Raw genomic sequence first — 23,072 nt, forward strand, 5'->3', positions numbered from 1 at the left:
AAATTATATAAGTACAGTTTTTCTAAAGAAAAGTTACATTTAACAATCATATGAAAAAATGCTTCAAATTACTAATGACTAGAGAAATTAAATCAAAGCAGTGCAGGTGTCACTTCATACCATAAAAGTGGCAAAGCTAACACATAGGAATAGTTTTGTAATGGCAATAGAAAAACAGGCCTAACTGGGTGAATGTCAGAATTGTATAAGCATACTAGAAAACAGTTTACAGTCTTTTCAAGAAAAGTCACTGAATTTTATATATCCTTTGATCCAGTGATCCCATGATTAGAATAAGATACCAAATATGATTAGAGAATTGTGCCATAAGAAGTAATGTATATGAGGAATTCAAAGAAACATGGAAAGATTTGAAAGAACAGATATAACCAGAATAAGAGTGATATATGCAGTGATTACAATAATGTAAATTAAAAAATAATTCTAATACCCAATCTCAATCCCCAAGACCAAGTGGTAAAACTACATACTTCTCTTTGCGTCCGTGTGTTACTGCAGATACAGACTGAAATACACTTTCATGCTTAAGTAGTTTGAGGGTTTCCTTCACTCTTTTTCTTTACAAGAGTGTGTTCAGTGCAGAGAATGACTGTGGTACATACAAAGAAAAAGTATCAGTGTAACTTTTCTTAAATTACTTTGGCAGAGTCAGAATATTCAGAGTCATCTTGAAAAGTAATGACATTACTAGATTATTTAGATTCTTAACTTTGGTTGTCATAAACAGAATTTCATCCTGGAGTGCCATGGAAAGGACTTCAGAATATTGACCCTGAAAATGATCCTGATGTCACTCCAGGAAGTGTCCCTACTGGACCTACAATTAATACAACAATACAGGATGTTAATCGTTATCTTCTCAAAAGTGGAGGTAAGGGGAAAAACACAATATGTTTTTATTCCTGTTCATAGAAAAATCACAGTCTTCAAACTCTTTATAGATAAGAATATCATTGAGTTAGTTCTAAGGATAAATAACTATAAATAATGGTATACATTTTAATATAGGGTTTTTAAATTTATTATTATAATTTTACAATAAAAATAATTTTAATATAGGGGTTCCTATTTTCTTGCATAGTACAACATGTCTGGTACTTCTCATTAAACTGCATAGTGTGCTGACGATGAAAGTAGGAATCATAGCAGTGTTGTTTTGCATCTCATTTGTACTTGTGTAAATAAGAAACTTAATTTTAACCATGTTGTAGTATGCTTAACATGATTTCTTGCTACAGCTTTTTTCTATCATTTTTATACATTTTCTAGATTTAATTTCACTATATTTAACGCTAGTTTTGTTTAAAAAGAGACATTAATCTATCCTCCAAAGTATCTACTGCAAGTTGTTTGTAGCAATCTCACAGTGGCACACACACACACACACACACACACAGTTGGGTTCCTTTTCTTGTCTCACTTTGGGATCTGGTATAAAAAAATTAATGAGCCATAGAATTATAGAACATAAACATTGAATACAAGTATGATATCATAAAGGGATATATCTTGATTTCCCTTAAGACACAGAATACTCTGCCCTCAGTATAAATTGTATCATCAATTTGCTGATTGTATGAAAAGAATAGTTTACATTATATTGGATACATTTATCTTTATTAAATAGTAGTTTGACATGTGAATTGTGATCCATAATTATAATGTTTTTTAGTATTCCTTGGTTATGCTAACTGAATTTATAGTAAAACCTAAGTTCAGGGAATCTACAATAAAATATCTACCAGTAATCCTATAAGAAGGCATATGATGTTTCTTATGGGGATCATTCAAATTCTCATTCTGTTCATTATCTATTTTTGATGATTTTGATAAATCCTAAAGAATTTGCTCATAAAGCCTACAAATGATCTTTATTTACCTCAACAAACATAGAAAATCACTGTTTTAATTGGGGATAAATTTCAGTAGAGACAAGTACAAAATGGTGTCCTTAAGATTAAAAAAAGTTTCCTATTGAATAGGTCTTTAAAGTGAATCAATGTAATCAGTGAATTAATCCAAGAAGTATTTATTAAGAATCTGTGTGTTAGGCATACTGTGCTTAGTATGAAGGCTAAAAAGGCAAAAAATAAAATAAATAGGTCATGCCCTCCAGAATCTTACATTCTCTCAAGAGAAGATAATTTTTCTTTGTAGACAAAATAAGTACAAGGTAATTTTGGAGATATGACATTAGCAGCTATAAGTTTCATATGAAAAGCAACATTTAACCAATCTTTCTTGTGTAACAAAATAACTGTATAAATATGTATACATATATTGTATTTAACATATACTTTAACATATTTAACATGTATGGGACTACCTGTCATATAGGGAGGGAGTGGGGGGAAGAAGAGGAAAAGTTGAAACAGAAGTTTTTGAAAGAGTGTTGAAAAATTACCCAACCATATGTTTTGTATATAAAAAGCTATAATAAAAAGATAAAAAATAAAAATAAAATTTTAAAAAGCAATATTTAAGCAGATTTTTAACAAACAAGGTATTCTAAGAGGGGGAGGTGAAAAGGGAGGATTTTCCTGGCATGGATGACAACTAGTGAAAAGGAACAGAAGGAGAAATTGGAATGTCCAGTGAGCAACAGCAAAAAATATATGCCATAGAATGTGGGAAGGCAAATAATGTATAATAGAAATGTAAGTTAAAATTAGGATATGAAGAACTTTAAATGCCAAGCAGATGAGATATATTTGATCTTTGAAGAAGCAGGAAGCCATTAGATTTTGAGGAGAGTGACATGTTCAAACTTGTGCTTTAGGAAATTCACTTTGCCAGTAGTGTGGAGGATATTTCAGGGCGAGGAAACTTAAGGCAGGAAGATCAATTGAATTGATTGATCAAGCTAATTGAAATGTCTAGGCTTGAGGTGATATCCTGAACTAAAATGGTGGTTTTATGAATAGAGAGAAGCAGCCAAATGTCGGAGTTGTTGTAGAGAATAATATTAAAGTTGAGAACTTAGGCAACTGAAAGGTTGGTGGTGCCCTAAACAGAAATAGCGTCATTTTGAAATGGAGTGCTGATAAGGATAGGCTTGACTCCAGCCCTCTGTTAGATTAAGTTGGATGGTGGAATGAAATAAAACATTTATTAATCCAGTTAACAAAAGAAATTAACCTAGCTAGAATATAGAAAAGATAACCCCAAGTAGTTCTTAGCTTCAAGCACCCACCAAATCTGAGAGCCCTAGAATCCACGTGAATAAGACTTTTTATTCTTTTAGGTGACCAGGAAAGCTACTCAAGAGAGGCAGGGATACCTTAGGTCCTGAGAGGGGATGGTGCTAAAATGGCTCAGAAATCATAAGCCTCTTGCATGCTCTCTGTCCTGAGTTCTAAGTTGATACCAAAGCTATCTCTGTACTGCTTCCCACTTAGTATTCTCTGACCTACTATTTAATACCTCCCCCTTCTTAGAACCCACATTAGGGAGCTGATAACAAATCTTTGTGTATTTAGAGGTCTCTGCTGAAGCTTTCCCTTCTTCTTCCATGAGTCCTTTATAAAGACTGTACTCATATTTACTGAGAGCTTTAAGATTGCCATCAAGTAGGATTCTTCAAACAAGAACTCCATAGGGTTATATGACTTCAGGGACTACTCTTTGGATCTTCTATAGCTGAAACCTGTTCTGTATCCTACTCAAAAGAAACAGATTTGCAAAAGACTTAGTAAATGAAGTCCATCAGGATATGCAAATAGGTAATGCGAGTTCTCTAAAATCCAAAATGTCTAATAAGCTTCTTGGATTCACTTTTGAATTGTGGAGAAGCCAGTTTCAGTTATTCTGCACTATTGAATTGTTCTGACGCTGTATTCACAAGAACTTTACCGAATGGGCTGTATCCTAGATTTTCTTGAGTTTAATTTCCTACCCTTGTCCCTAATATGTGTCACCATTCAATCCAGGTCCTAAATCACAGATTCATATAACCTGGGCAACATTATGTCATCAATGTAGTAGTGTGCCTTCAGCAGGGGATACCTCTTTCAGGTCTCTGCCCATCAGGTTGTATCAGTAAAAGAGAAGTTCAGATAGCTTTGAGGAAGGACAGTCAGGGTATACTAGACTGTTTCCCCAAACTGTTCCTAATTAGTCCCAACCACACACAACAGCAAATACTTTTTTATATATCTGATAAGCTTAATATGAGTTAAAAATATATTAGTCACATAAAAAGCCAACAAATAGTAGAGATTATAAAGATTGATCAGCAGACACCAATAAGTTTACTTTCTGTCCTGTGAGATTAAAGGGACTTCTTAATGTGTATAGATAGTATCCAATTTTGGTGACCATACTTTTAGAAGGATATAGAAAATCAGGGTTCAAAGAAGTAACAAAAATAAAGGGAAGGGAAACAGGATATTTTTAAATGGCCTAGAAAAATTGAGATTTTAATTTGAAGGAATCTAATCAGTTATGACATTTTTATGAAAAAAAATGGCTATTCTCCATGTCCATGTCAGAGAGGATGGAAAAAATTATAAGCAGGAACCAAAAAGAAGAAGAAGAATGGAGTAAGAGATAAAGAGCCAGTTTTGAAATCAAGAAAGTTTGAGATAATATACTGCCTCTAAAACAAAACTGGTTCTGTGACCCTAGTTAAGTCTCTTAATCTCTCAGTTCTCTTGGCAACTCTTGAAAGAAAGAGAAGGTATATTAGTAGACTTGCTTTGGGAGAGGGGTTTTTTTTTAATTATAAGTTTGGTACACCCATGAAATCGCAGGTATAGTCCATATCAGTTCTTATCCATAAGATACATATTGTCCACCATTATGAGAAAGTAGTGGTATGACAAAAACAAGATAAAGTCTCTTGACTGCAGTTTAAGAAAAAGTTTTTAAAGTTTTCTGTCTTGGATAACTCAACTATCCAAATGACAGGATTGAGATTGTTTCCTTTGTCCTTTTTTTAATTTTGATTCTGGAACTAGGCCAAAGCCTGGTGTTAGAAAATGTGCTGGGAAGTTATTTTATAATTGATAAATATATATGTATTTAGGCTCAATATTATTCAGTATTACTCAGTATCTCATTTAGCTCTTTAAAGCAAAAATAAGATCTCAGTTCCATGAAGAGGCATGACTTATAACAAAGAAGTAACTGGAAGTTTAAATTCTTTATTAAATTTTCTTGCAGAAGATAGTAGAATTTGGCCTCTGATGACATTAACATGTTAAGTACTAGTTGCATGTCAAACACATCTGAGCAAACAACACTTTTGAAGGGGAAAAAAGCTAGAAAAGTGTCCATGAACCTTGTGTAGGAGGCACAGTTTGTCATGGTGAAAATGACATCTGCAAAAGCAACAGAAACCCTGAGGCTCTGTTTTCAGCAAATTTGGAGGAAAAGAATTTTCCCAGGGCCTATAGAGATCATGCTTATATTTGTTTCTTCTAGCACCAATTAAAGTCTTGGTATGAAATGAATTTGATCATTCTGCTAAAAAAAGATGAAAGGACTTGAAAGAATATTTTCCATTCTCTTGATTTTCAAGGAGAATTAAATGTGCTTTGAAAGAATGAATGAAATGCTTCAAGAAAAATATTGAAAGATTTTGTGATGTAAAGTTGGAGAGTAGAACGAATATAAAACAAAAGAAAAGATGGAGTGATGGAGCTGAATAATTTATTCTAAGTTCATCCCCTAAAGAATGAAACTAGTCTCTTTGAAGACATGAGATATGATCTAGTTTTACCAGTGAAGTATTTCTTCCCACCAGTATATATTTCAACCCCTGTAAGATTTGGAAGTTGTGATAACTAAGGAATTTTATCATCCTGCAGCTAGGTTTATTTCACATTACTCCTTCATATGCTCTCCTTTCCAATCAAATTGTTATGCTTTTTATTCCCTACTTGATATTCTATTTCCACCTCCCATGCTTATGTATATACTCCCTCTTCTTAGAACTCTTTAAGTTTCCTTGAAGGCTCAGGTATTACTTTCTATAGGAATCCTATCCTGAGTCCCTTATGTTGGTGATCTAGCCTACCTGAAATTATCACATACGTAACTGTATATTTACATGATGTATTCTGCCCCTCACTCCATGTAGAATATAAACTCCTAAAAGACAAGGACAACCCTTTTTGTATGTATATATCCCAGTTATTGCATGTACTAAAATTTTCATAAATAACTACTGAATAGCTAAGATTGGTTGTGGGATGCAACATTAACGTCCATCAACAATTTTATTACTTTAGAAAAATACAGCTTTTGAAATTTCAAAGTCACTTCTATTTCATAATTAGATAGTAGATTTCAGAAATATAGTGGGGAATTAAAATTCAAAAACAACAGGTTAGAGAAAAGGGAAAAAGTGTATTACATCAAGAATATAGATAGGTTCCTTACAAAGTTTTGCAAGGGTGAATGTTGAAAACTAGCTTTGCATATATTTTGAAAATTAAAAGCTATTATTTTTTTTTAAAAAGAATATAAGTTCTTCTGGAAATCCAGTAGAATCAGGAAAAAGTGGTAGAGATTTAGGTAAGAATAAAATCATAGACAACAGCTTTTGACTACAGAGACTGATAAAAACAATTAGGGGACTTCAGCTTTAGTCATCTGCAGGAACTTTTTTTGTTTTCCTGAAGGCAGAACACTTGAGATATTGAATTTTTGTTGATAGTAATTTTACTCTTCAAATGGAAACAAAAAAGGAAACTGCTCTTTTCATCTTGATTGTGATCATTGAGAAAGAACTGACTGCCAAAGTAACATTTACAGGAAATTCAACAAACTTGGGAAGAAACTTGTCATAATGGATAGGAAAAGGGACACCAGATGTAAGTACTATCTAAGTACTCTAGGGTCTAAGCATATAAATTTTTTTTAACTTTTTTATTAAAGGTTTTTATTTACAAAGCATATGCATCGGTAATTTTTCCAACATTGATCCTTGCATGATCCTTTTGCTGCAAATTTTCCCCTTCTTCCCCCCACCCCCTTCCCTATCTGGCAGGTAATCCAATACATGTTAAATATGTTGAAATACATGTTAGATCTAATATATGTATACAGATTTATACAGTTATCTTGTTGCTCAAGAAAAATCAAATCGAGAAGAAAGAAAAAGAAAAACTGAGGGGTAAAAATGTAAGCAACATAACAATAGAGAGAGTGAGAATGCTATGTTGTGTTCCACACTCTGTTCCCATGGTTCTCTCTCTGGATGTAGATGGTTCTTTTCATCACTGCACAAGTAGAATTGGTTTGAATCATCTCAATGTTGAAGAGAGCCACGTCCATCAGAATTGATTGTCTTATAGTCTTATTGTTGCCGTGTATAATGATCTCCTGGTTCTGTTCATTTCATTTTGCATCAGTTCATGTAGGTCTTTCCAAGCCTCTCTGAAATCATCCTGCTGGTCGTTTCTTACAGAGCAATAGTATTCCATAGCATTCATATGCCATAATTTATTCAGCCATTCTCCACTTGATAGGCATCCATTCATTTTCCACTTTCTTGCCATTACAAAGAGGGATGCCATAAACATTTTTGCACATGTGGATCCTTTTCCTTCCTTTAAGATCTTTTTTGGGATATAAATCCAGTAGAAACACTACTGTATCAAATGCATAGTTTAATAATTTTTTGAGCATACTTCCAAACTGCTTCCCAGAATGGTTGGATCCATTCACAGTTCCACCAACAATATATCAGTATCTCAATTTTCCCACATCCCCTCCAACATTCGTCATTATCTTTTCCTGTCATCTTAGCTAATCTGACAGGTATGTAGTGGTATCTCAGAGTTGTTTTAATTTGCATTTCTCTGGTCAATAGTGGCTACAAATAGTTAAAATTTCTTTATCTGAAAATTGTCTGTTCGTATCCTTTAACCATTTATCAATTAGAGAATGGCTTGAACTATTATAAATTTGAGTCAATTTTCTATATATTTTAGAAATGAGGCCTTTATCAGATCCTTTGGATGTAAAAATGTTTTTTCCAGTTTATTGCTTCCCTTCTAATTTTGTCTGCATTAGTTTTGTTTGTACAAAAACTTTTTAACTTAATATAATCTAAATAATCTATTTTATGATAAATAATGATCCTTGGGTCACAAATTCCTTCCTCCTCCACAAATCTGAGAGGTAAATTATCCTATGTTCTAATTTGTTTTGTATTATTCTTTATGTGTAGATCATGAACCCATTTCAACTTTATCTTGGTATATGGTGTTAGGTGTGGGTCTATGCCTACTTTCTGCCATACTAGTTTCCAATTTTCCCAGCAGTTATTGTCAAATAGTGAATTCTTATCCCAAAAGGTAGGACCTTTTTCAGTTTGTCAAATACTAGGTTGTTAGAGTCATTGGCTATTTTGTTCTGTGAACCTAACCTATTCACTGATCAACTACTCTGTTTCTTAGCCAGTACCAAATGGTTTTGATGACCACTGCTTTATAATATAGTTTTAGATCTGGTACAGCTAGGCTACCTTCATTTTTAGCATATGAATTTCAAAGCCAAGAGAAAATGGAATCTCACCGACTCACAAGCCTCTCTGAGAACTTTATGGCCTCACACCTGGTCCCTCTACCACCAGGTTCTCCATTTTCTAGCTCATCCTCCACATGACTTCAGACAGATTTTGGTGAGGGGGGAGGGAGAGTCTCAGATGTGGTCACGCTGCTCCACTGCTCAGAAACTTTCAGTGACCCAGTGAGCTGGGCAAATTATCGAGCCTCTGTGTTACCTGAGTTTCCTCATCTGTAAAATAGCATCTACTTCTTGGAATGATTGTGAGAGTAAATTGAGTTAAAATGTAAAGTACAATATCTAAGACACTATAGTGATGATGATGATGATGATGATGATGATGATGATGCAGTAGAAGAGAGCACATGAAAAATGCAGGCAGATCTTTGTTCTTTAGCATGTGGGGGAGAAAAAGAGGGGTATGCCAGTAATGGATGGTGAGAGGTCCACTGATCCCCAGAGTTGATTAGAATATTCTGTGTTATGTCTCTAGATCAGAGGATCTTAACCTTTTGTATGTGTCATGGACCCCTAAGAAATTGGGCAAAACCTATAAACCCCTCAGAATTTTAATTATTTTTTTAAATAATTGAAGGAAATGTTCAATTTCAGCTAGAGAGAGATTAATGGAGAATAGATCAAATTTTTCTCCCATCCAAGTTCACTGACTGCCCCTGAAATTTATTCCCAGGTTTAATACCCTTGCACTAGGTCTTGACACTTACAGAGTAAATCCTGGTTGTATTAAGAGTGGAGCAGTGCCTCTAGAAGTTTGGCTAAATTGCAAGCAAGTAATGCTGTGCCTTAGTTCATGACAAATGACAGTCAGTTGTATGGCAACTTAGAGAAATGTGTCTAGGGATTCAATTTTTTTTCTAAAAAAAATCAATCTTTTCCCAATGTGTGTGTTCTAGTGTGTATCTAAAGCATTTATGAATGAGCAACATCGCATTAGATCTGTCATACCTTCATTTCTGCCACTAATTATGATTTTAGCCAAGTCACTAAATTTCTCTAGGCTTAGATTGAATAATTTCTAAGGCCCCAACAGCCTTTTTTTTTAACTTAATTTGTACCTGATAAAATGAAATCAGAAGTGTGGATATTAGGGCAAATATCAATTTATTCTTGAATTTACTTTATTCTATTGAGTAGTCTAATTGGTCTTTTTTTTTTTTCTATTTTTGAAATTCATAAAGATATCATTAATATTACATTGAATAGTACTGAAAAGTATTTTCCAATTATATTTTTAATAGCATTATTGATTTCCTTATATTAGAGGATGGAAATATTTTCAAATATTTCCATTTAGGAATTTTTAATGTCCTTCCCCCCAAAAAGAAAAGATCCAGGCATATGATAATAATGTAGTTGCTAATACTAAGCAAATATCAGTGTGAACACTTACTTGCTTACCCTGAGTTTGTTTCATTATACTTCAGGAACCTACTGTAGATCCCTGAGAGAAATGAAAAGATTATACAAAACAATTAACTTTTCCATATTTTGGGAATCCTGAAATGGAGTTATTGCAAAACAAAAGTTTGTTAAGTCATAGTTATTGCTTTTCACCTTCACAGATAATTTGAGACTGAATGAAATCATATTAATTATACTAACACGATTTTATTTTGTGTCTCCCTACTAACTAGTATACTCTTTTATTTCCACTTATTTCTTTTTTCCTGTAGGCCCTGTTTCCTGTTTTTTCACAATGCTATCAGAACAGGGTTTTTGGTTAAAGGTCCTTTATGTCAATTCCAAGCTCAAAAGCTCAGTTCCTCCCCATTAGTCACCCAGTAAAATATAAATTCTTTAGCCAGGCTATCAAGACCCTCCAAAATTTGATTCCAACCTGCCCTTACTTTGTTCAAGAATACCCTTTCCCTTTATGAATTTTACAATTAAACCAGTCAGTTTTGAGTATTTTATATGCCCTTATCCTTTTGAGAAAAGTATAAAATAAAAATTTTTTATTTGGTTAAGAAATTAAGGCTTCTTAAAAAAAAAAAAAAAAACTTCACTATGCTTGCATGTAGGGCAAAGAACTGTTATAGATTTTTATAAAACTTTTCAGTCTTCTCTTTGATGTCTTATTCCATATGTGCTTCATTGTGGTACTTAAAAGTAAAAATAAAAACAACTCAAGTAGGGTTATCTCCTTTTTTTTTTAGAAATCAGGATAAGGTAAGAAAGAAAAAAAGCCTTTACTATTTCCTACAGGCTAAACTGACAAAAACACATAGATTTAATAATTTGCCTAATTATTTTAGACACTGAAACAGATCTTCTTTTCAGTAGTAAAGATGGAGGCCGTGTTAAGTCCTGGGAGAAATAGAAATGTTTTATAAGGAAGAACATAAAAATGGTGTTTTGGGATAGAAACTTAATATGGAAAAACTGTTGTCTTGTATGGAAAAGGGACTGATACAAAGTTGTTTTTTTTTTTTAATCTGTCTTATTTAGGAGTTATAAAATTCTAATAGTCCTTGCCTCAAAATTTACTCAAGACAAATTGTAAATCCTTGGAGTAATTGCCTGCTTGCTAAGAACAGATCTGGATGGAAGGAATAGAACTCAACTTAAAGAATATCCCTGACCATGTCCCCAATTGAATTCAGAAAAGCGATCGAAAAAAAAAAAAAATTCTTTTCCTGGCTTATATTCCCATTTGCTGAATGTAGGGTACGTGATACAATAAACATTTTGCCCAGCTTTCTTAGTTACTTTTTGCTGGTTCTGCAGGGTCATCTCCAACATCATCTCAGAATGCCACGCTGCCTTCATCGAGTGCCTGGCCTCTTAGTGCCTCTGGCTATAGTAGCTCTTTCAGCAGCATTGCATCTGCACCTAGTGTTACAGGTATGAAAATGGACTTTCTACTTCCATTTAGAATTTTTGTACCTCCTGAATAAAAATCTTCAAAGGCCTCCTCAGGTAGGTTCTTTTGATCTTTCTGCTGGTTCTCTGAATAGGTGTGACTTTGATTAGTACCCATGTTGCATATGGCTGATTATAAAAAAGAATTTCTCCCAAAAGTGGAATGCCACTTAAATTTCACATAAGAAATCAAGGAAAGATAGTAGTTTAGCAAATCCCTATGTTTGCTCTCAACACTAAAAGTACAATACGTTTTCTGTTATATCAATATATATTTGCTAAAATACTTCCCTATTATTTTAGAATCCAGAGTTTTGTAAATAGACAATACCTTTTAGTGAGATATGTTGTCAAAACTGACAATTTTAAGTCAGGAAAATGGAAAATGATCAGCAGATACATAAGATTTAAAATTTGAACATATTATATAATCAGCTGGATGGCACAGTGAGTAGGTATGGCGTCTGGAGACCTAAGTTCAAATGCAACACCAAACACTTTCTTTCTGTGTGATTCTGGTCAAGTCATTTAACTTGTTTGCCTCAGTTTCCTCAGCTGATAAATGGGGATAATAACCTCCACCTCCTAGGGATAGTGTGAGGGGCAAATGAGACAATATTTGTAAAGTGTAGAGCACAGTGCCGGGTACGTGTTTGTGTGTGTGTGTGTGTACACTTATTCCCTTTTCCCTCTCTTCTCTAGTCAAATTTAATAAATAGAATAGTGAGGAGGGATTGCTACTTTCTGTCCAAATTTTCTTATTCCCAATTGAGCCTTTTTATTCATTTTGAAAGGGGGGAAATAGATGAACACAGGAATGTCTCTTAATACCAGTCACTTAGTAAAGAAAGGAGTTAAATTTAAGCAGTGAGGTGTTATAGTGGATATGGTATTATAAAGAGAGAAATGCAGGCAGAAAGATCTGGATTCAAGTTCTACCTCAGATACTGTGTGACCCTGGATCACTTAAATTCTCTGACCCTCAGTTTCTCCATCTGTTAAAATGGAAAATAATAAAGACGCCTCTCTCCCAGGGATATTCTGAGGATCCAAGAAGATGAAAAATGTAAAGTGTTTGTGCACCTTAAAGCTCTTTATACATCTTAACTATACTGCTTTTAAAATAACAAATATCTGATAGTTTTATTCAGTTATAACATTTAATAAATGTTTAAAGAATTCACAAAATATCTTTTTTAAAAATAATGCTTTATCCACAGTCATATTTGGTATGTTTTCTTTGTTGAGACAGCTTTTTTTTTTTTCAGTTTTCTTTGCTTTTCTGTATTGTATTTGTTCATTGAGTGAAGTAGCAGTATTATTACATAAATTTAATGTGTATGTGTGTATGTGCATGTGCTTTTTTATATAAGTAAATATAGTGCAGAATGAATGCTTAATGATACTGGCAATCATCTGTTATTGTTTTCTCTTCCATTCTAGAGTTGAACCATTCGGACAGGAGAGGTTTTGTCATGATCCCTGTTGTGATCTTAATTAAAAACTATCTCACATTTCCTAATTTTTATTTCATAAGATAACTGATAATAGGTTTTTAAAAATAGCTTTATGTGACATAATAATATTAAAAGCATTTTAAATATGTGGCTGTTAAACAAATGACAGATCATGGCCCACAGGATATTTCCTTAAAGGTAATTGATAATTTTTTTTAAAAAACTACCTTGCAAAGGAATTTATGTGTTTGCTTCTTTTCAGGTTGATTTATTGGATATATGTTACTAGAAATTAAACAGTTTGATGATTTTTCATGATAATAAATTATGAATTGGTTGGGCAACTCAGCAAACTAATAAATTTACAGTTGTTATAGGCTGTAACAGTTTTCTTAGTTTCCACAGGCACCTTATTGCTTATGACTGTCCATAAATAGAAATTAAAATGACAGTATTCATAATTACGTTAAAGTTCAAGATGTGTTACAAAATATTGCATCTACTTATTGTGATTTTCGTTTATTTCAAAACTCCAGACATTGACATATTAATGAAATATCTTTTTTTCACCTTATCAAAACAACTTTTTAGGATTTAAAAATTATATTTTATTCATATGTATGTATGCAAGTTTTATGTCTCTGATTTTATAGGTAAACTGTCAGACATTAAATCTACATGGTCCTCCAGCCCAGTTTCTCACACACAATCCTCTCTGTCTCATGAACTGTGGAAGGTACCCAGAAACACTACTGCACCTACTAGACCTCCTCCAGGCTTAACAAACACCAAGCCCTCTTCTACCTGGGGTACCAGTCCACTTGGCTGGACCAGTTCTTACTCCTCTGGTATGCCATGAATCTTGTCTCTTAATACAAGTGGGAAGGGTGTTAGTGCTCATTTACTAAAGTGGTTCTTAGAGTAGGATATTTCAGCATCCTCCAGAGGCCAATCATTGTTAACTTTTTTTCTATCCTTTCACCATGGTCTCTACAATGCATTTTTGTGAGGATTCTACAACCTCCACTTTTGGATTCCAAACCAATTCAAAGATTTCAGTTTCTAGTAAACCACCACAGAATCACAAGCTGTATCTTAGAGACCCTCCAAAGCCACACTGAGATTTAGAAGCCATGGGTCATAGGGGGCATGATGACAGGGACTTAAAAGTTTTTAGCCTAAGCTACCCTTATCTCAGGATGCAATTGTTATTAGCTCTGTGTCAAGATTAGTCACAAAAAATCTGGCATTGCATAATCATTTATAATATCTTCCTTCAGCAAAGATCTCGATGAGTATTGCATGCACAACTTTACAGGACAACCTTTGTATGCAGTAGAATGGAGCAAAAATCATATATATATACACATATATATATGTATGTATGTATGTAGAGAACAATTGCTTAAAACGTTTGAGGCTTTATAAAATGTTTTATATTTCCCTGAGGATTTGGAAGAAGACTTCTGTTTTAAATACTAAATACCAAAATACATGGTATTTTGTAGCATGGTTTGTGTTGCCATAAATTTTGAGTAAAGGTAGAAACAAGAATGAACATGTCCCATTGCCCTCCTTTCTAACAATGTTTTCCCCATCGGGGGGTGGGGGGGTGGGGGTCATTGTGCAGGTTCTGCCTGGAGCACTGACAGTTCAGGAAGAACGAGCAGCTGGCTGGTACTCCGTAACCTCACGCCCCAGGTAGGCAGAATGCACCATGGATGGCAGTGCAGGAACATCAGTGAGTGTTCTGTTGCTGAGCAAAGCTGGCCCGCTAGTCCCCTTAGCCAAGGAGATCCCCTTCTTTAGTGCATGGGAACAAGCAGATGTAGAGAGAGACTAGTAATGCAACATAGACTCTCAAGGTTGAGCTCAGAAAGATACTCAGAAGTAAACACATGCCATTATACATTTGTGAGAGAAAGAGGCTGCATAAAATAGTGGTTCAAGAGCTGGTCTTAGAGCCAGAATGAACTGAGTTCAAGTCCTGCCCCTCACTCATAGTGGCCGTGTAACCTAGGGCAAGTCATTGCTTCAGCTAACTCTCTAAGATTACAACTTTCAGAGAAGATAATGACTTGTTCTGAGAGAAGGAGCTTCCTCATCTAGGATTTCTTTATGCCAATGAAATCACAAGTCTATAAAATGAAATTTTAAAATATTGGGTGTGATGGCACAGGCTTGTCGTCTTTGATAGCAGAGAATCTAAGGCTGGTAAATTGCTTGAGCTTGGAAGTCCTGAACTGCAGTGGACTAATGTAGATTGAGTGTCATCAGTAATTGTAACACGAGTGTGGTAAACTGCAAGAAATTGTCTACATATAATTGGGAAAATTTTAGTCAAGTTAATTATTAATCTATTTAGAGTGAAGATATCAACTGAATTCACTAATCAAATTATTCTGACATTGTAACACCATTCCCTACACATAGGTACCTTCTCTCTTTTCTCTTGTCAGTAACCCAGGATTATAATGCTATTAGATACTCTGAAGTATAAATTTGGCATAGTATGTTTTATAAACAAGCCTATAAGAGAAAATGAACACTCAATCTAAGTTTTAATACCATCTTTGTTGCTTGATAACTAACTTTGGACAAGTCACTTACCCTTCCTTGAATATCTGTTCCCATATATACAAATTAGGGGATTTAGACTTTAAATGATCCATAATGTCTAGATCTAAATCCTATTCTTTTTCTGTGTTTGTTTTAGTTAGTAAAATATAGTTTTAAAAATTCATCCATAGAGAATCTATAAAATGACACTGGCACTACAAAATTCCATTAGATACAGTGCATTAGATCAAGATTATTTTTTAGGAAGGGTAATTGAGATTGTAATCTTGAATTTATGTGCTCTGATGTATTCTGATTTTATATAATTTTATCAAATTTTTGCTTAACTCATTTTTCTTTACATGAAAAGGCTCTTTTACTACTCTCCTTTGTGTCATATTTTTAAGTGAAAATATTCAATTTATTGATGTTTATTGAGTTCAGAATTAATTTTTAAAATCTAAAGAAAATAAAGGAAGAGTCATTAGGGGGTATATGATTACTTGCAGAAATGACTGTGATACAAAATAAGTAATTAGTTACAAAGAAAAATGACAGATAATAATAGAATAACCCTGATCTGTTTTCCTTAATTAGATTGATGGTTCTACACTGAGGACATTGTGTTTGCAACATGGTCCTTTAATTACATTCCACTTGAACCTGACTCAAGGAAATGCTGTGGTCCGATACAGTTCCAAGGAAGAAGCTGCCAAAGCTCAAAAGTCTCTGCATATGTATGTTTCTTTTCTAAATTTTTTGTCAGTGTGGAACAGTATCTGGGTTTTTTAAACAATACCAAATGTAGTCTGTGCCACATTCATTTTCTTTTTTCTAGTTTTAAGTTGCTGTGCTTCCTGTTTGGGCATGGTTTGGCACTCATTTGAAAAAAATCTTCCTAAAGAAAGAAACTTTCTTTCCCATTCATAAAATTAAAATATACCTTTTCCTATTTATCTGTAACTGAAATATTCTAAATGCTTTGCCTATGGTGCTTTTAACAGTACAACCTTTTCCTAATTTAGAAATGTGTGAACTTTTTTAAATATTGGAAGTAATAATAACCCTTGTTCAATGTCACTAATTAGATCTAGAATTTTGAGTTGAGATTATAAAGTGTCTTGATCTTAAATGGCAAAGCACAGCATGTAAATTATGCCTTTCCTAAATAGTCCTCTAGTCTTGTGAACTGAAAAAGTTGATGTACTTATCAAAGAAAGATATTTACTAAGAGGAAGGGTATAGTTAATGTATATTCCATGTTTGGAGAGTAGGAGAGATAAATTACCAGGAAGATATATAAATATTAGTATGTGATATTATACCATAATCCTTTGTCTACTATTTTTCCCAGAAAAAAAAAAAAATGATCCCAAGGAAGGTAGCATGATGTAAGTGGAGACATTGTTAAATACCCACTTACAGAGAAGAGATCAGTTTTAGTCTCAGTTCTACTATAAATTAGCTGTGTGTGAACAACGTCCTTTCCCTTTTTTGGTCCTTTGTTTCTTCATTTGTAAAAGGGAGTTACACTAAATTTCATAGCTACTTAATTGAAAATCAAAATGTGCCTTGAGAAATGGAGTGGTTATCTCATTACTTTATCCTGTGATACTTATTTATTCTAGGTGTGTCTTAGGAAACACTACCATACTGGCTGAGTTTGCTGGTGAAGAAGAAGTAAACCGTTTCTTAGCACAAGGCCAACCACTGCCACCCACCTCCAGTTGGCAGTCCAACACTGGAACCAATCAGACTCGTATGGGCTCCACAAGCAGTTCTCATGGATTGGTGCGAAATGATGCAGGCCATTGGAACACCCCCTGCCTGGGAAGCAAAGGAAGCAGTGATCTGCTTTGGGGTGGCGTTCCTCAATACTCCAGCAGCCTTTGGGGCCCGCCAAGCACCGATGATGGCAGAGTTATTGGAAGCCCTACACCTTTAAATACTCTGCTTCCTGGTGACCTTCTCAGTGGGGAGAGTATCTAGGAAAACAGATCAATGAAATGGAAATAACAATCATCAGCACTAAAGAAAAAAGGATAACCCTTTCCAGTCCAGGGCTTTACAGAGAATCCAGCTTTAATAGATCAGACTGGCAGCCCTTTTTTAGTACCTCTGTCCAACATTGACTATGAAACTCTCCCAAAGTCCTTGTGAACTGTTACGAAAACAGTATGGGCTACCTTTGGTCAGTTTCACATGCTAATGACAGGTTGTTTTTTCCATGGCTCTTTGTTTTATGTTGTCTTATGTTTATATGGTATGTTTGTGTTTTGTATTTTTATTTTTTTAAGTATAAAAGCTGCTTAGAATAGTTCTATCATGAAGGGCACTTTTCAGATTGTGGGCTGGAAAGGGTTATTTTATCAAGGTGGGGAGGGGGTGGGAGGGAGAAGTGAAAGCCTATTTAAAATGAGCCTGTGACTATTATGCACATTACCAGAGGCGGACCCAGTCACCTGAAGGACATAAAGCATGGTTATATCATTGGTACAGTTAAGTCATGCAACAAATGGTGACTTATGACTGTAAAGTACAGGTTAAATGGAGGAGGGCGTGGTGGGGTAGGGGGAGTTTTCTTTCTCTGCTCCCAGGGATCCGCCTATGCACATTTCCCTTGTTTGGTTATTTTTCCATGTCATTTTTTAAAACCCCCAAAATAGAAAAAGTTAAAAAAAAAAAAAAAAACATATCAAACATGCAAATACTTGAATCCAGCAGGCCAATAATGAAATGTGAACACTTTCTAAGTCTAATTTTACACTTCCAGGTTGACATCAATATACAGAAACAGGCTCTAGGAAAAAATTTCTAATTTCATATACTATTGTGTATGTTGGAACAGAAGTGTGTGTGTGTGTGTGTGTGTGTGTGTGTGTGTGTGTGTGTGCAGGCACGCACACATGTGCACGTGTGAGAGTGCTTGTATATGCACATATATGTGTATGTGAGAAAGTGTGAATGATTTAACAATGTGGGGTTTTTCCCTTTTACTCAGTATATGCTTTTTTTTCCTCATTGGTCAAACGTTTTAATTGTTGTTAGCTTCTAACTTTGCACTGAGTGTCAGCAACCCTTCCCATAGCTAATCCTATAAGTTTGAAAAAAAATTAATAGGATGGGTCAGCGACAATTCATGTGTAAATGTTTACTCAAGGACTCTGTTGTTGCGTTTAAATTACATTGTGTATCTCTGGAGAATAATATGTATACCTACCTTTAGCAGCTTTTTATTATGGACTAATGCAAGAAAATTATTACCGGAGTATTGCACCATTTTTCCATTCGGGATATAAAGATTTAAAAAAAAAAAAAAAAAAAAACTTTTTGAACTGTGGCCATAGATACTTGTAAAGAATGGATGGTTCCCTGCAAGCTGGAACAGAAACAAGCACTTGGGACATAGGTTTAGACTGCTTTTAGAGGAGTCAATCATTTGGCTCCCACCTGTTTACAGACTTTTTTTTCTCATTCAAACTTTAAAATAAAATTTTAAAAGGAATAAAAAAAAAAAAAAGACTTCCATCACTAAAGAAACCTATTTTCAGAATGAAGATATGCTACTTCAGAGCTCTGGGATTGAACAGTGTTGTTATATTATCCTTTCTTTGGCCATTGTTGTGTACTTTTTGTTATTTTTTTTCTTCCTCTTCGTCAAAGTGGCGAAAACTTTGTGGTCACTATCTTGCACATGGTGGAAGAGGTCTCAGGAAAGCCGGGTTTCCCGAGGAGCAACTCCACACCATTTCATGTATTTTTAAACCCAACTCCTAGCACTGAAGATATTATTTAAAAAAAAAAAAAAAACAACAACAACAAAAAAGAGACACAAAAAAATACCTAATCTAATGTGTAGCAGTTACATATTTACCAAATAATGGACTCAAAAGAAATAGATGTTTGAAGAGTGCTTTATATATTAAAAAAAAAATTGCTTTATGTTTAAAAATGATCAATGTTTTGATTGTTTTGAAAGGAAGAAAGACAATGGAATAGCATACTTTCAAGTATGTTTTTAAAAATATATATGAACATTGTGCTCCCTGCCTGCTTGGATCAGGAAACTTGTGCATTACATTTTTTTTTAATTAACTTTTTAATGGTTTTATCAAAAAAAAAAAAAAAAAAAAAAGAGGATCCTGAAAGATGGCAAATCAACAAAAGCTGGTTTTATAGAGGATCATGAACTATGCACAAACTGGGTTCAATACTTTTTTCCTCAAGTTTTAGTAGTGTATTTAGCTAAATAAAACTTCCTCAGAGTAATTGCATCTCATTGCCATTACATACATTCTATATATTTGATCTATATAGCTGAATATGTATATCAAATATATGTGTGTGTGCTTATATACATACAATTTTCCATGCTGAAGTCTAGCATTGAGTTGTAGAAAAACAAGTGATATTATAAATTGGGGATGGAAGTAAAATAATCTGTGTTTAATTTTTGTCTTTTATTTTGCATTAAAGATGTCTGTAACTCTGAGATTTAAAAGAAAAGTTTGTGGCTCTTAATGTTTTTTTCCTCATAGAATGTGATTGTTAAAGAACATGCACCGAAAGTTGCTTTCAAAAGTACGAAGCTTCATTGATACTTAATAAATTGCAATTTTTTTCTTGGCTGTTCAAATAAATGTGATTTTTTTTTTTAAAGCAGTGAGTATAAAAATATTTGTCACTTTGTTTGTTGAAGTTAGTAAAAGATGAGTTTTTAGAAATTTTCATTTCTTTAGAACACACCTTCTAAGAGAATTAAGTATAGTTGCTGGGTGTGGAATTTCCATTTTTTGTGGTCTGATTTATAGGATGATATTATTTTACACTTAAATAAAAGATTATCAGTAGTTACTAATGAAAGTAACATCTCACCCATAAAAATCTGGCATTTGTACTTTCTCTTATAAATCTGTTGAAGTCAACAACCCAATGATATTTATCGAAGAACAGTGTTAGGTATTCAGCTATTGTCAAACCATTGGCTCATTTTCAGTTTTGACCAAAAGACTTGTATCAGAGAAATCAACCTGATTAGGAGTTAACCTGAATAAAATGTGATTATAGCACCCTTTTTTACCCTTTTTTTTTTCAGACTAGACATAAAATAACTCCTTTGATTTTTATAGAATCAATTTTTATAATTGGAAGAGGCCATCCTTGGACCTGAGTAATCCCTACCCAGAAATGGCTGCCAATGATGGAAGTTAGGAAACACTCACTATTATATTGGTTAGTTTCAGAGGGACAATGAGAAATAGTATATTTTAGTGGGGAAAAAATTTGGACTAAACTATGAAAATGAAGATAGTAAAAAGGAAAGGTCATTTTAACCAAGTTTTAGGTTGCAAAATTATATAGTTCCTAGAAATACCAACTTCCCTAGGAATAGTTGGTGCATAATTGTGGCTCTAACTCCAAAACCTTTTCACATGTATTCTCTGATCATTCTGCTCTCCACAGTTTGACTCCAACCTCATTTTCTAGGCATAACTCTCATATAATTGCTTCTGATGAACTGCATTTCAGCCAAATTGGACTAATCTCATTCAGTCCTTCTCCATCTCACTGTGTTTTCCCATTAGCCTAGAATAGATTTACCATCTGTTCCCTCTAAGCTCAACTCAAGAGACATCTCCATGAAGCTTTCCTTAGTTTATGCCATCTTAAAATATAATCTCGACCCTCAGATTACTCCTAACAAACACATTGTGCCTCCTCTTTGAACTTAGTGCCTTCTTAACTTAGTTATTTCTGTACATGCTTCATCTTTAATTGCAAACTACTGAGGTCAGCTCCAATCCATGGTTCTTCAAAAAAAAAAAATTTCAAAAGCTATCCAATGCTACCCATAGGAGTCCAGTCCAAGGTAGATTCTGTTTTTGGAACAACTCCAATTTTTAAAAAAATTATTGAGCCTAAATCTTTTTCTGCAAATTCTACCATTCAGTTCTAGTTCTTTCCTTCGAAGGCCAAACAAAACCAATCTAATCCTTTCTCAACTTGACAGCCCTTTAAATATTTGAAGAGTTCTCTATCCATTCTCAGATCTCTGAACCAGTCCTCAGTGCACTCAAGTTCCTTAACTATTTTCTTAATAGGATATTGCCAGAACTGAATCTAGTACTGTAAGTAGGGTCTAACCAAGTCACACTCAGATTTTCAGAGAAAGCAATTCTGGCCACCTAAGTTACTGGTTCATGAAAAGGAACCCCCCCCCCCCCCTTAAAATGTGTAAACAAGTGATCATCCGACCTTTGTTTAAGTCTTCCAGTAAAGGAAAGCCCACTGCCTTTAAGGCAATGGATTCATTCCCCTTTCTTCTTACCTCTTCTTAAGAAGTGTTTTTATCTGTCAAACATGGACCTAAGTCTATTTATCTGTGACATTAAGACCAAATCAAATAAACCTAACCTTTTCCACAAAACAGCTTGTTTGGATACTTGAAAGCAGCTATGGTCTGCTGTAGACTAAACACCCCTAGTTCTTTTATCCAACCCTCATGTGATGGGAACTCCAGGCCTTTCACCATCTTGGATTTATATCACCTTTCATAAAATGTGGTGCCAATCATAAGCATGATATTCCAATTGTGAGACCAGAGTACAGCATGACTATTATTTCTTTATTATTAGGATGTTGTCTTTTTCTCACTTTAGCCTGTCCCACTAATTTTGTTGACTGCCATATTGTGCTCATGTTGAGATTCCACTTTGAGCTGCTCTTCAGTCCACTTAAAAAATTTTTTTCAGATGAACTCTGCTAGCTCTTAATTTGTATTTGTAAGCCAAATGTAATGTTTGTCCCTATTAATTTCATTTTAATTGATTTAGTCCAAAACTCTATAGCCTTTTTTGTTGTAGAATGGAATGAAATGTATTTATATCCTAAATACCATAACTGACTTATGTAACTCTAATAGACTTTTTACATACATATATATATATGTAAATATGTTTATATATATGTATGTGTATGTAAACGTGTGTATATTTAAATTTCATAAAGATTTTCATTTTTATGACAAGATCATTAATGTTTTCATTCTTTCAAATGCAGAGAAATTTGGTGTTGCTCATCTCATGAATTTCCCAAAAAGTCCTAAACATCTATATTCTTTACAGTCTTCTTCAAATATCCCCTTTCCCTCATTTTTCTTTTTGTTTAGGAAGAACTACGCAAGAGCTGAAGTTTGTTGAGGCAGTTCCCGACTTCAAGGAATTTATATTCTAATGGGGGAAGGAAATATATAAAGGGGATCTGCAGAGTAGGTAGGGAATACATGCAGAACTAGATCCAAGTATGATTGAAATGAAAGCCAACTAGAGTCTAAGATAGTTCCAGGGAGAAAATCCAAGGTTTGGAAAAGGGAAATGAGGAGAAGGCCAGAGGAAAAGGCATCATGGTAAGTGAAATTGGATCCAGTGGATTAAAAAAAAAGCTGGACAATCAAAGCCCAGAATGGTGTCATGGACAGGTCCAAAAAGAGAGGGGAAGAGATGGAGATGACCTGAGTGGAAAAGACATAGTCCAAAGATCACTAGAAAGAGCTTAAATAAAAACAAACAGATTTGAGTTTGATGTAATGAAATACTTCGCAGTGATCAGAGCTGTCTCAAAGTGAAATGGACTTCT

General features: G+C 34.1%; 1 protein-coding gene across 6 annotated transcripts in view; it reads left to right on the top strand.

Annotated features, from left to right (window-relative positions):
* TNRC6C (trinucleotide repeat containing adaptor 6C) overlaps positions 1-20,065 on the top strand; it is a 161,059-nt gene extending 140,994 nt beyond the window's left edge. For 4 of the 6 annotated variants that reach the window (XM_031965561.1, XM_031965564.1, XM_031965565.1 and 1 more), the window contains 6 exons: positions 749-892; positions 11,287-11,403; positions 13,532-13,726; positions 14,509-14,579; positions 16,035-16,174; positions 17,066-17,426. In XM_031965561.1, coding sequence (XP_031821421.1) covers positions 749-892; positions 11,287-11,403; positions 13,532-13,726; positions 14,509-14,579; positions 16,035-16,174; positions 17,066-17,426 — 1,028 coding nt within the window. Of the gene's footprint in view, positions 1-748; positions 893-11,286; positions 11,404-13,531; positions 13,727-14,508; positions 14,580-16,034; positions 16,175-17,065 lie in introns of all 6 variants that reach the window. The other 2 variants (XM_031965560.1, XM_031965562.1) reach the window with 2 other exon arrangements.
* Positions 20,066-23,072: the final 3,007 nt, after the last annotated feature.

This window comes from Sarcophilus harrisii, chromosome 4, assembly GCF_902635505.1.
Source record: "Sarcophilus harrisii chromosome 4, mSarHar1.11, whole genome shotgun sequence".
In the NCBI taxonomy this organism is placed as follows: Eukaryota; Metazoa; Chordata; class Mammalia; order Dasyuromorphia; family Dasyuridae; genus Sarcophilus; species Sarcophilus harrisii.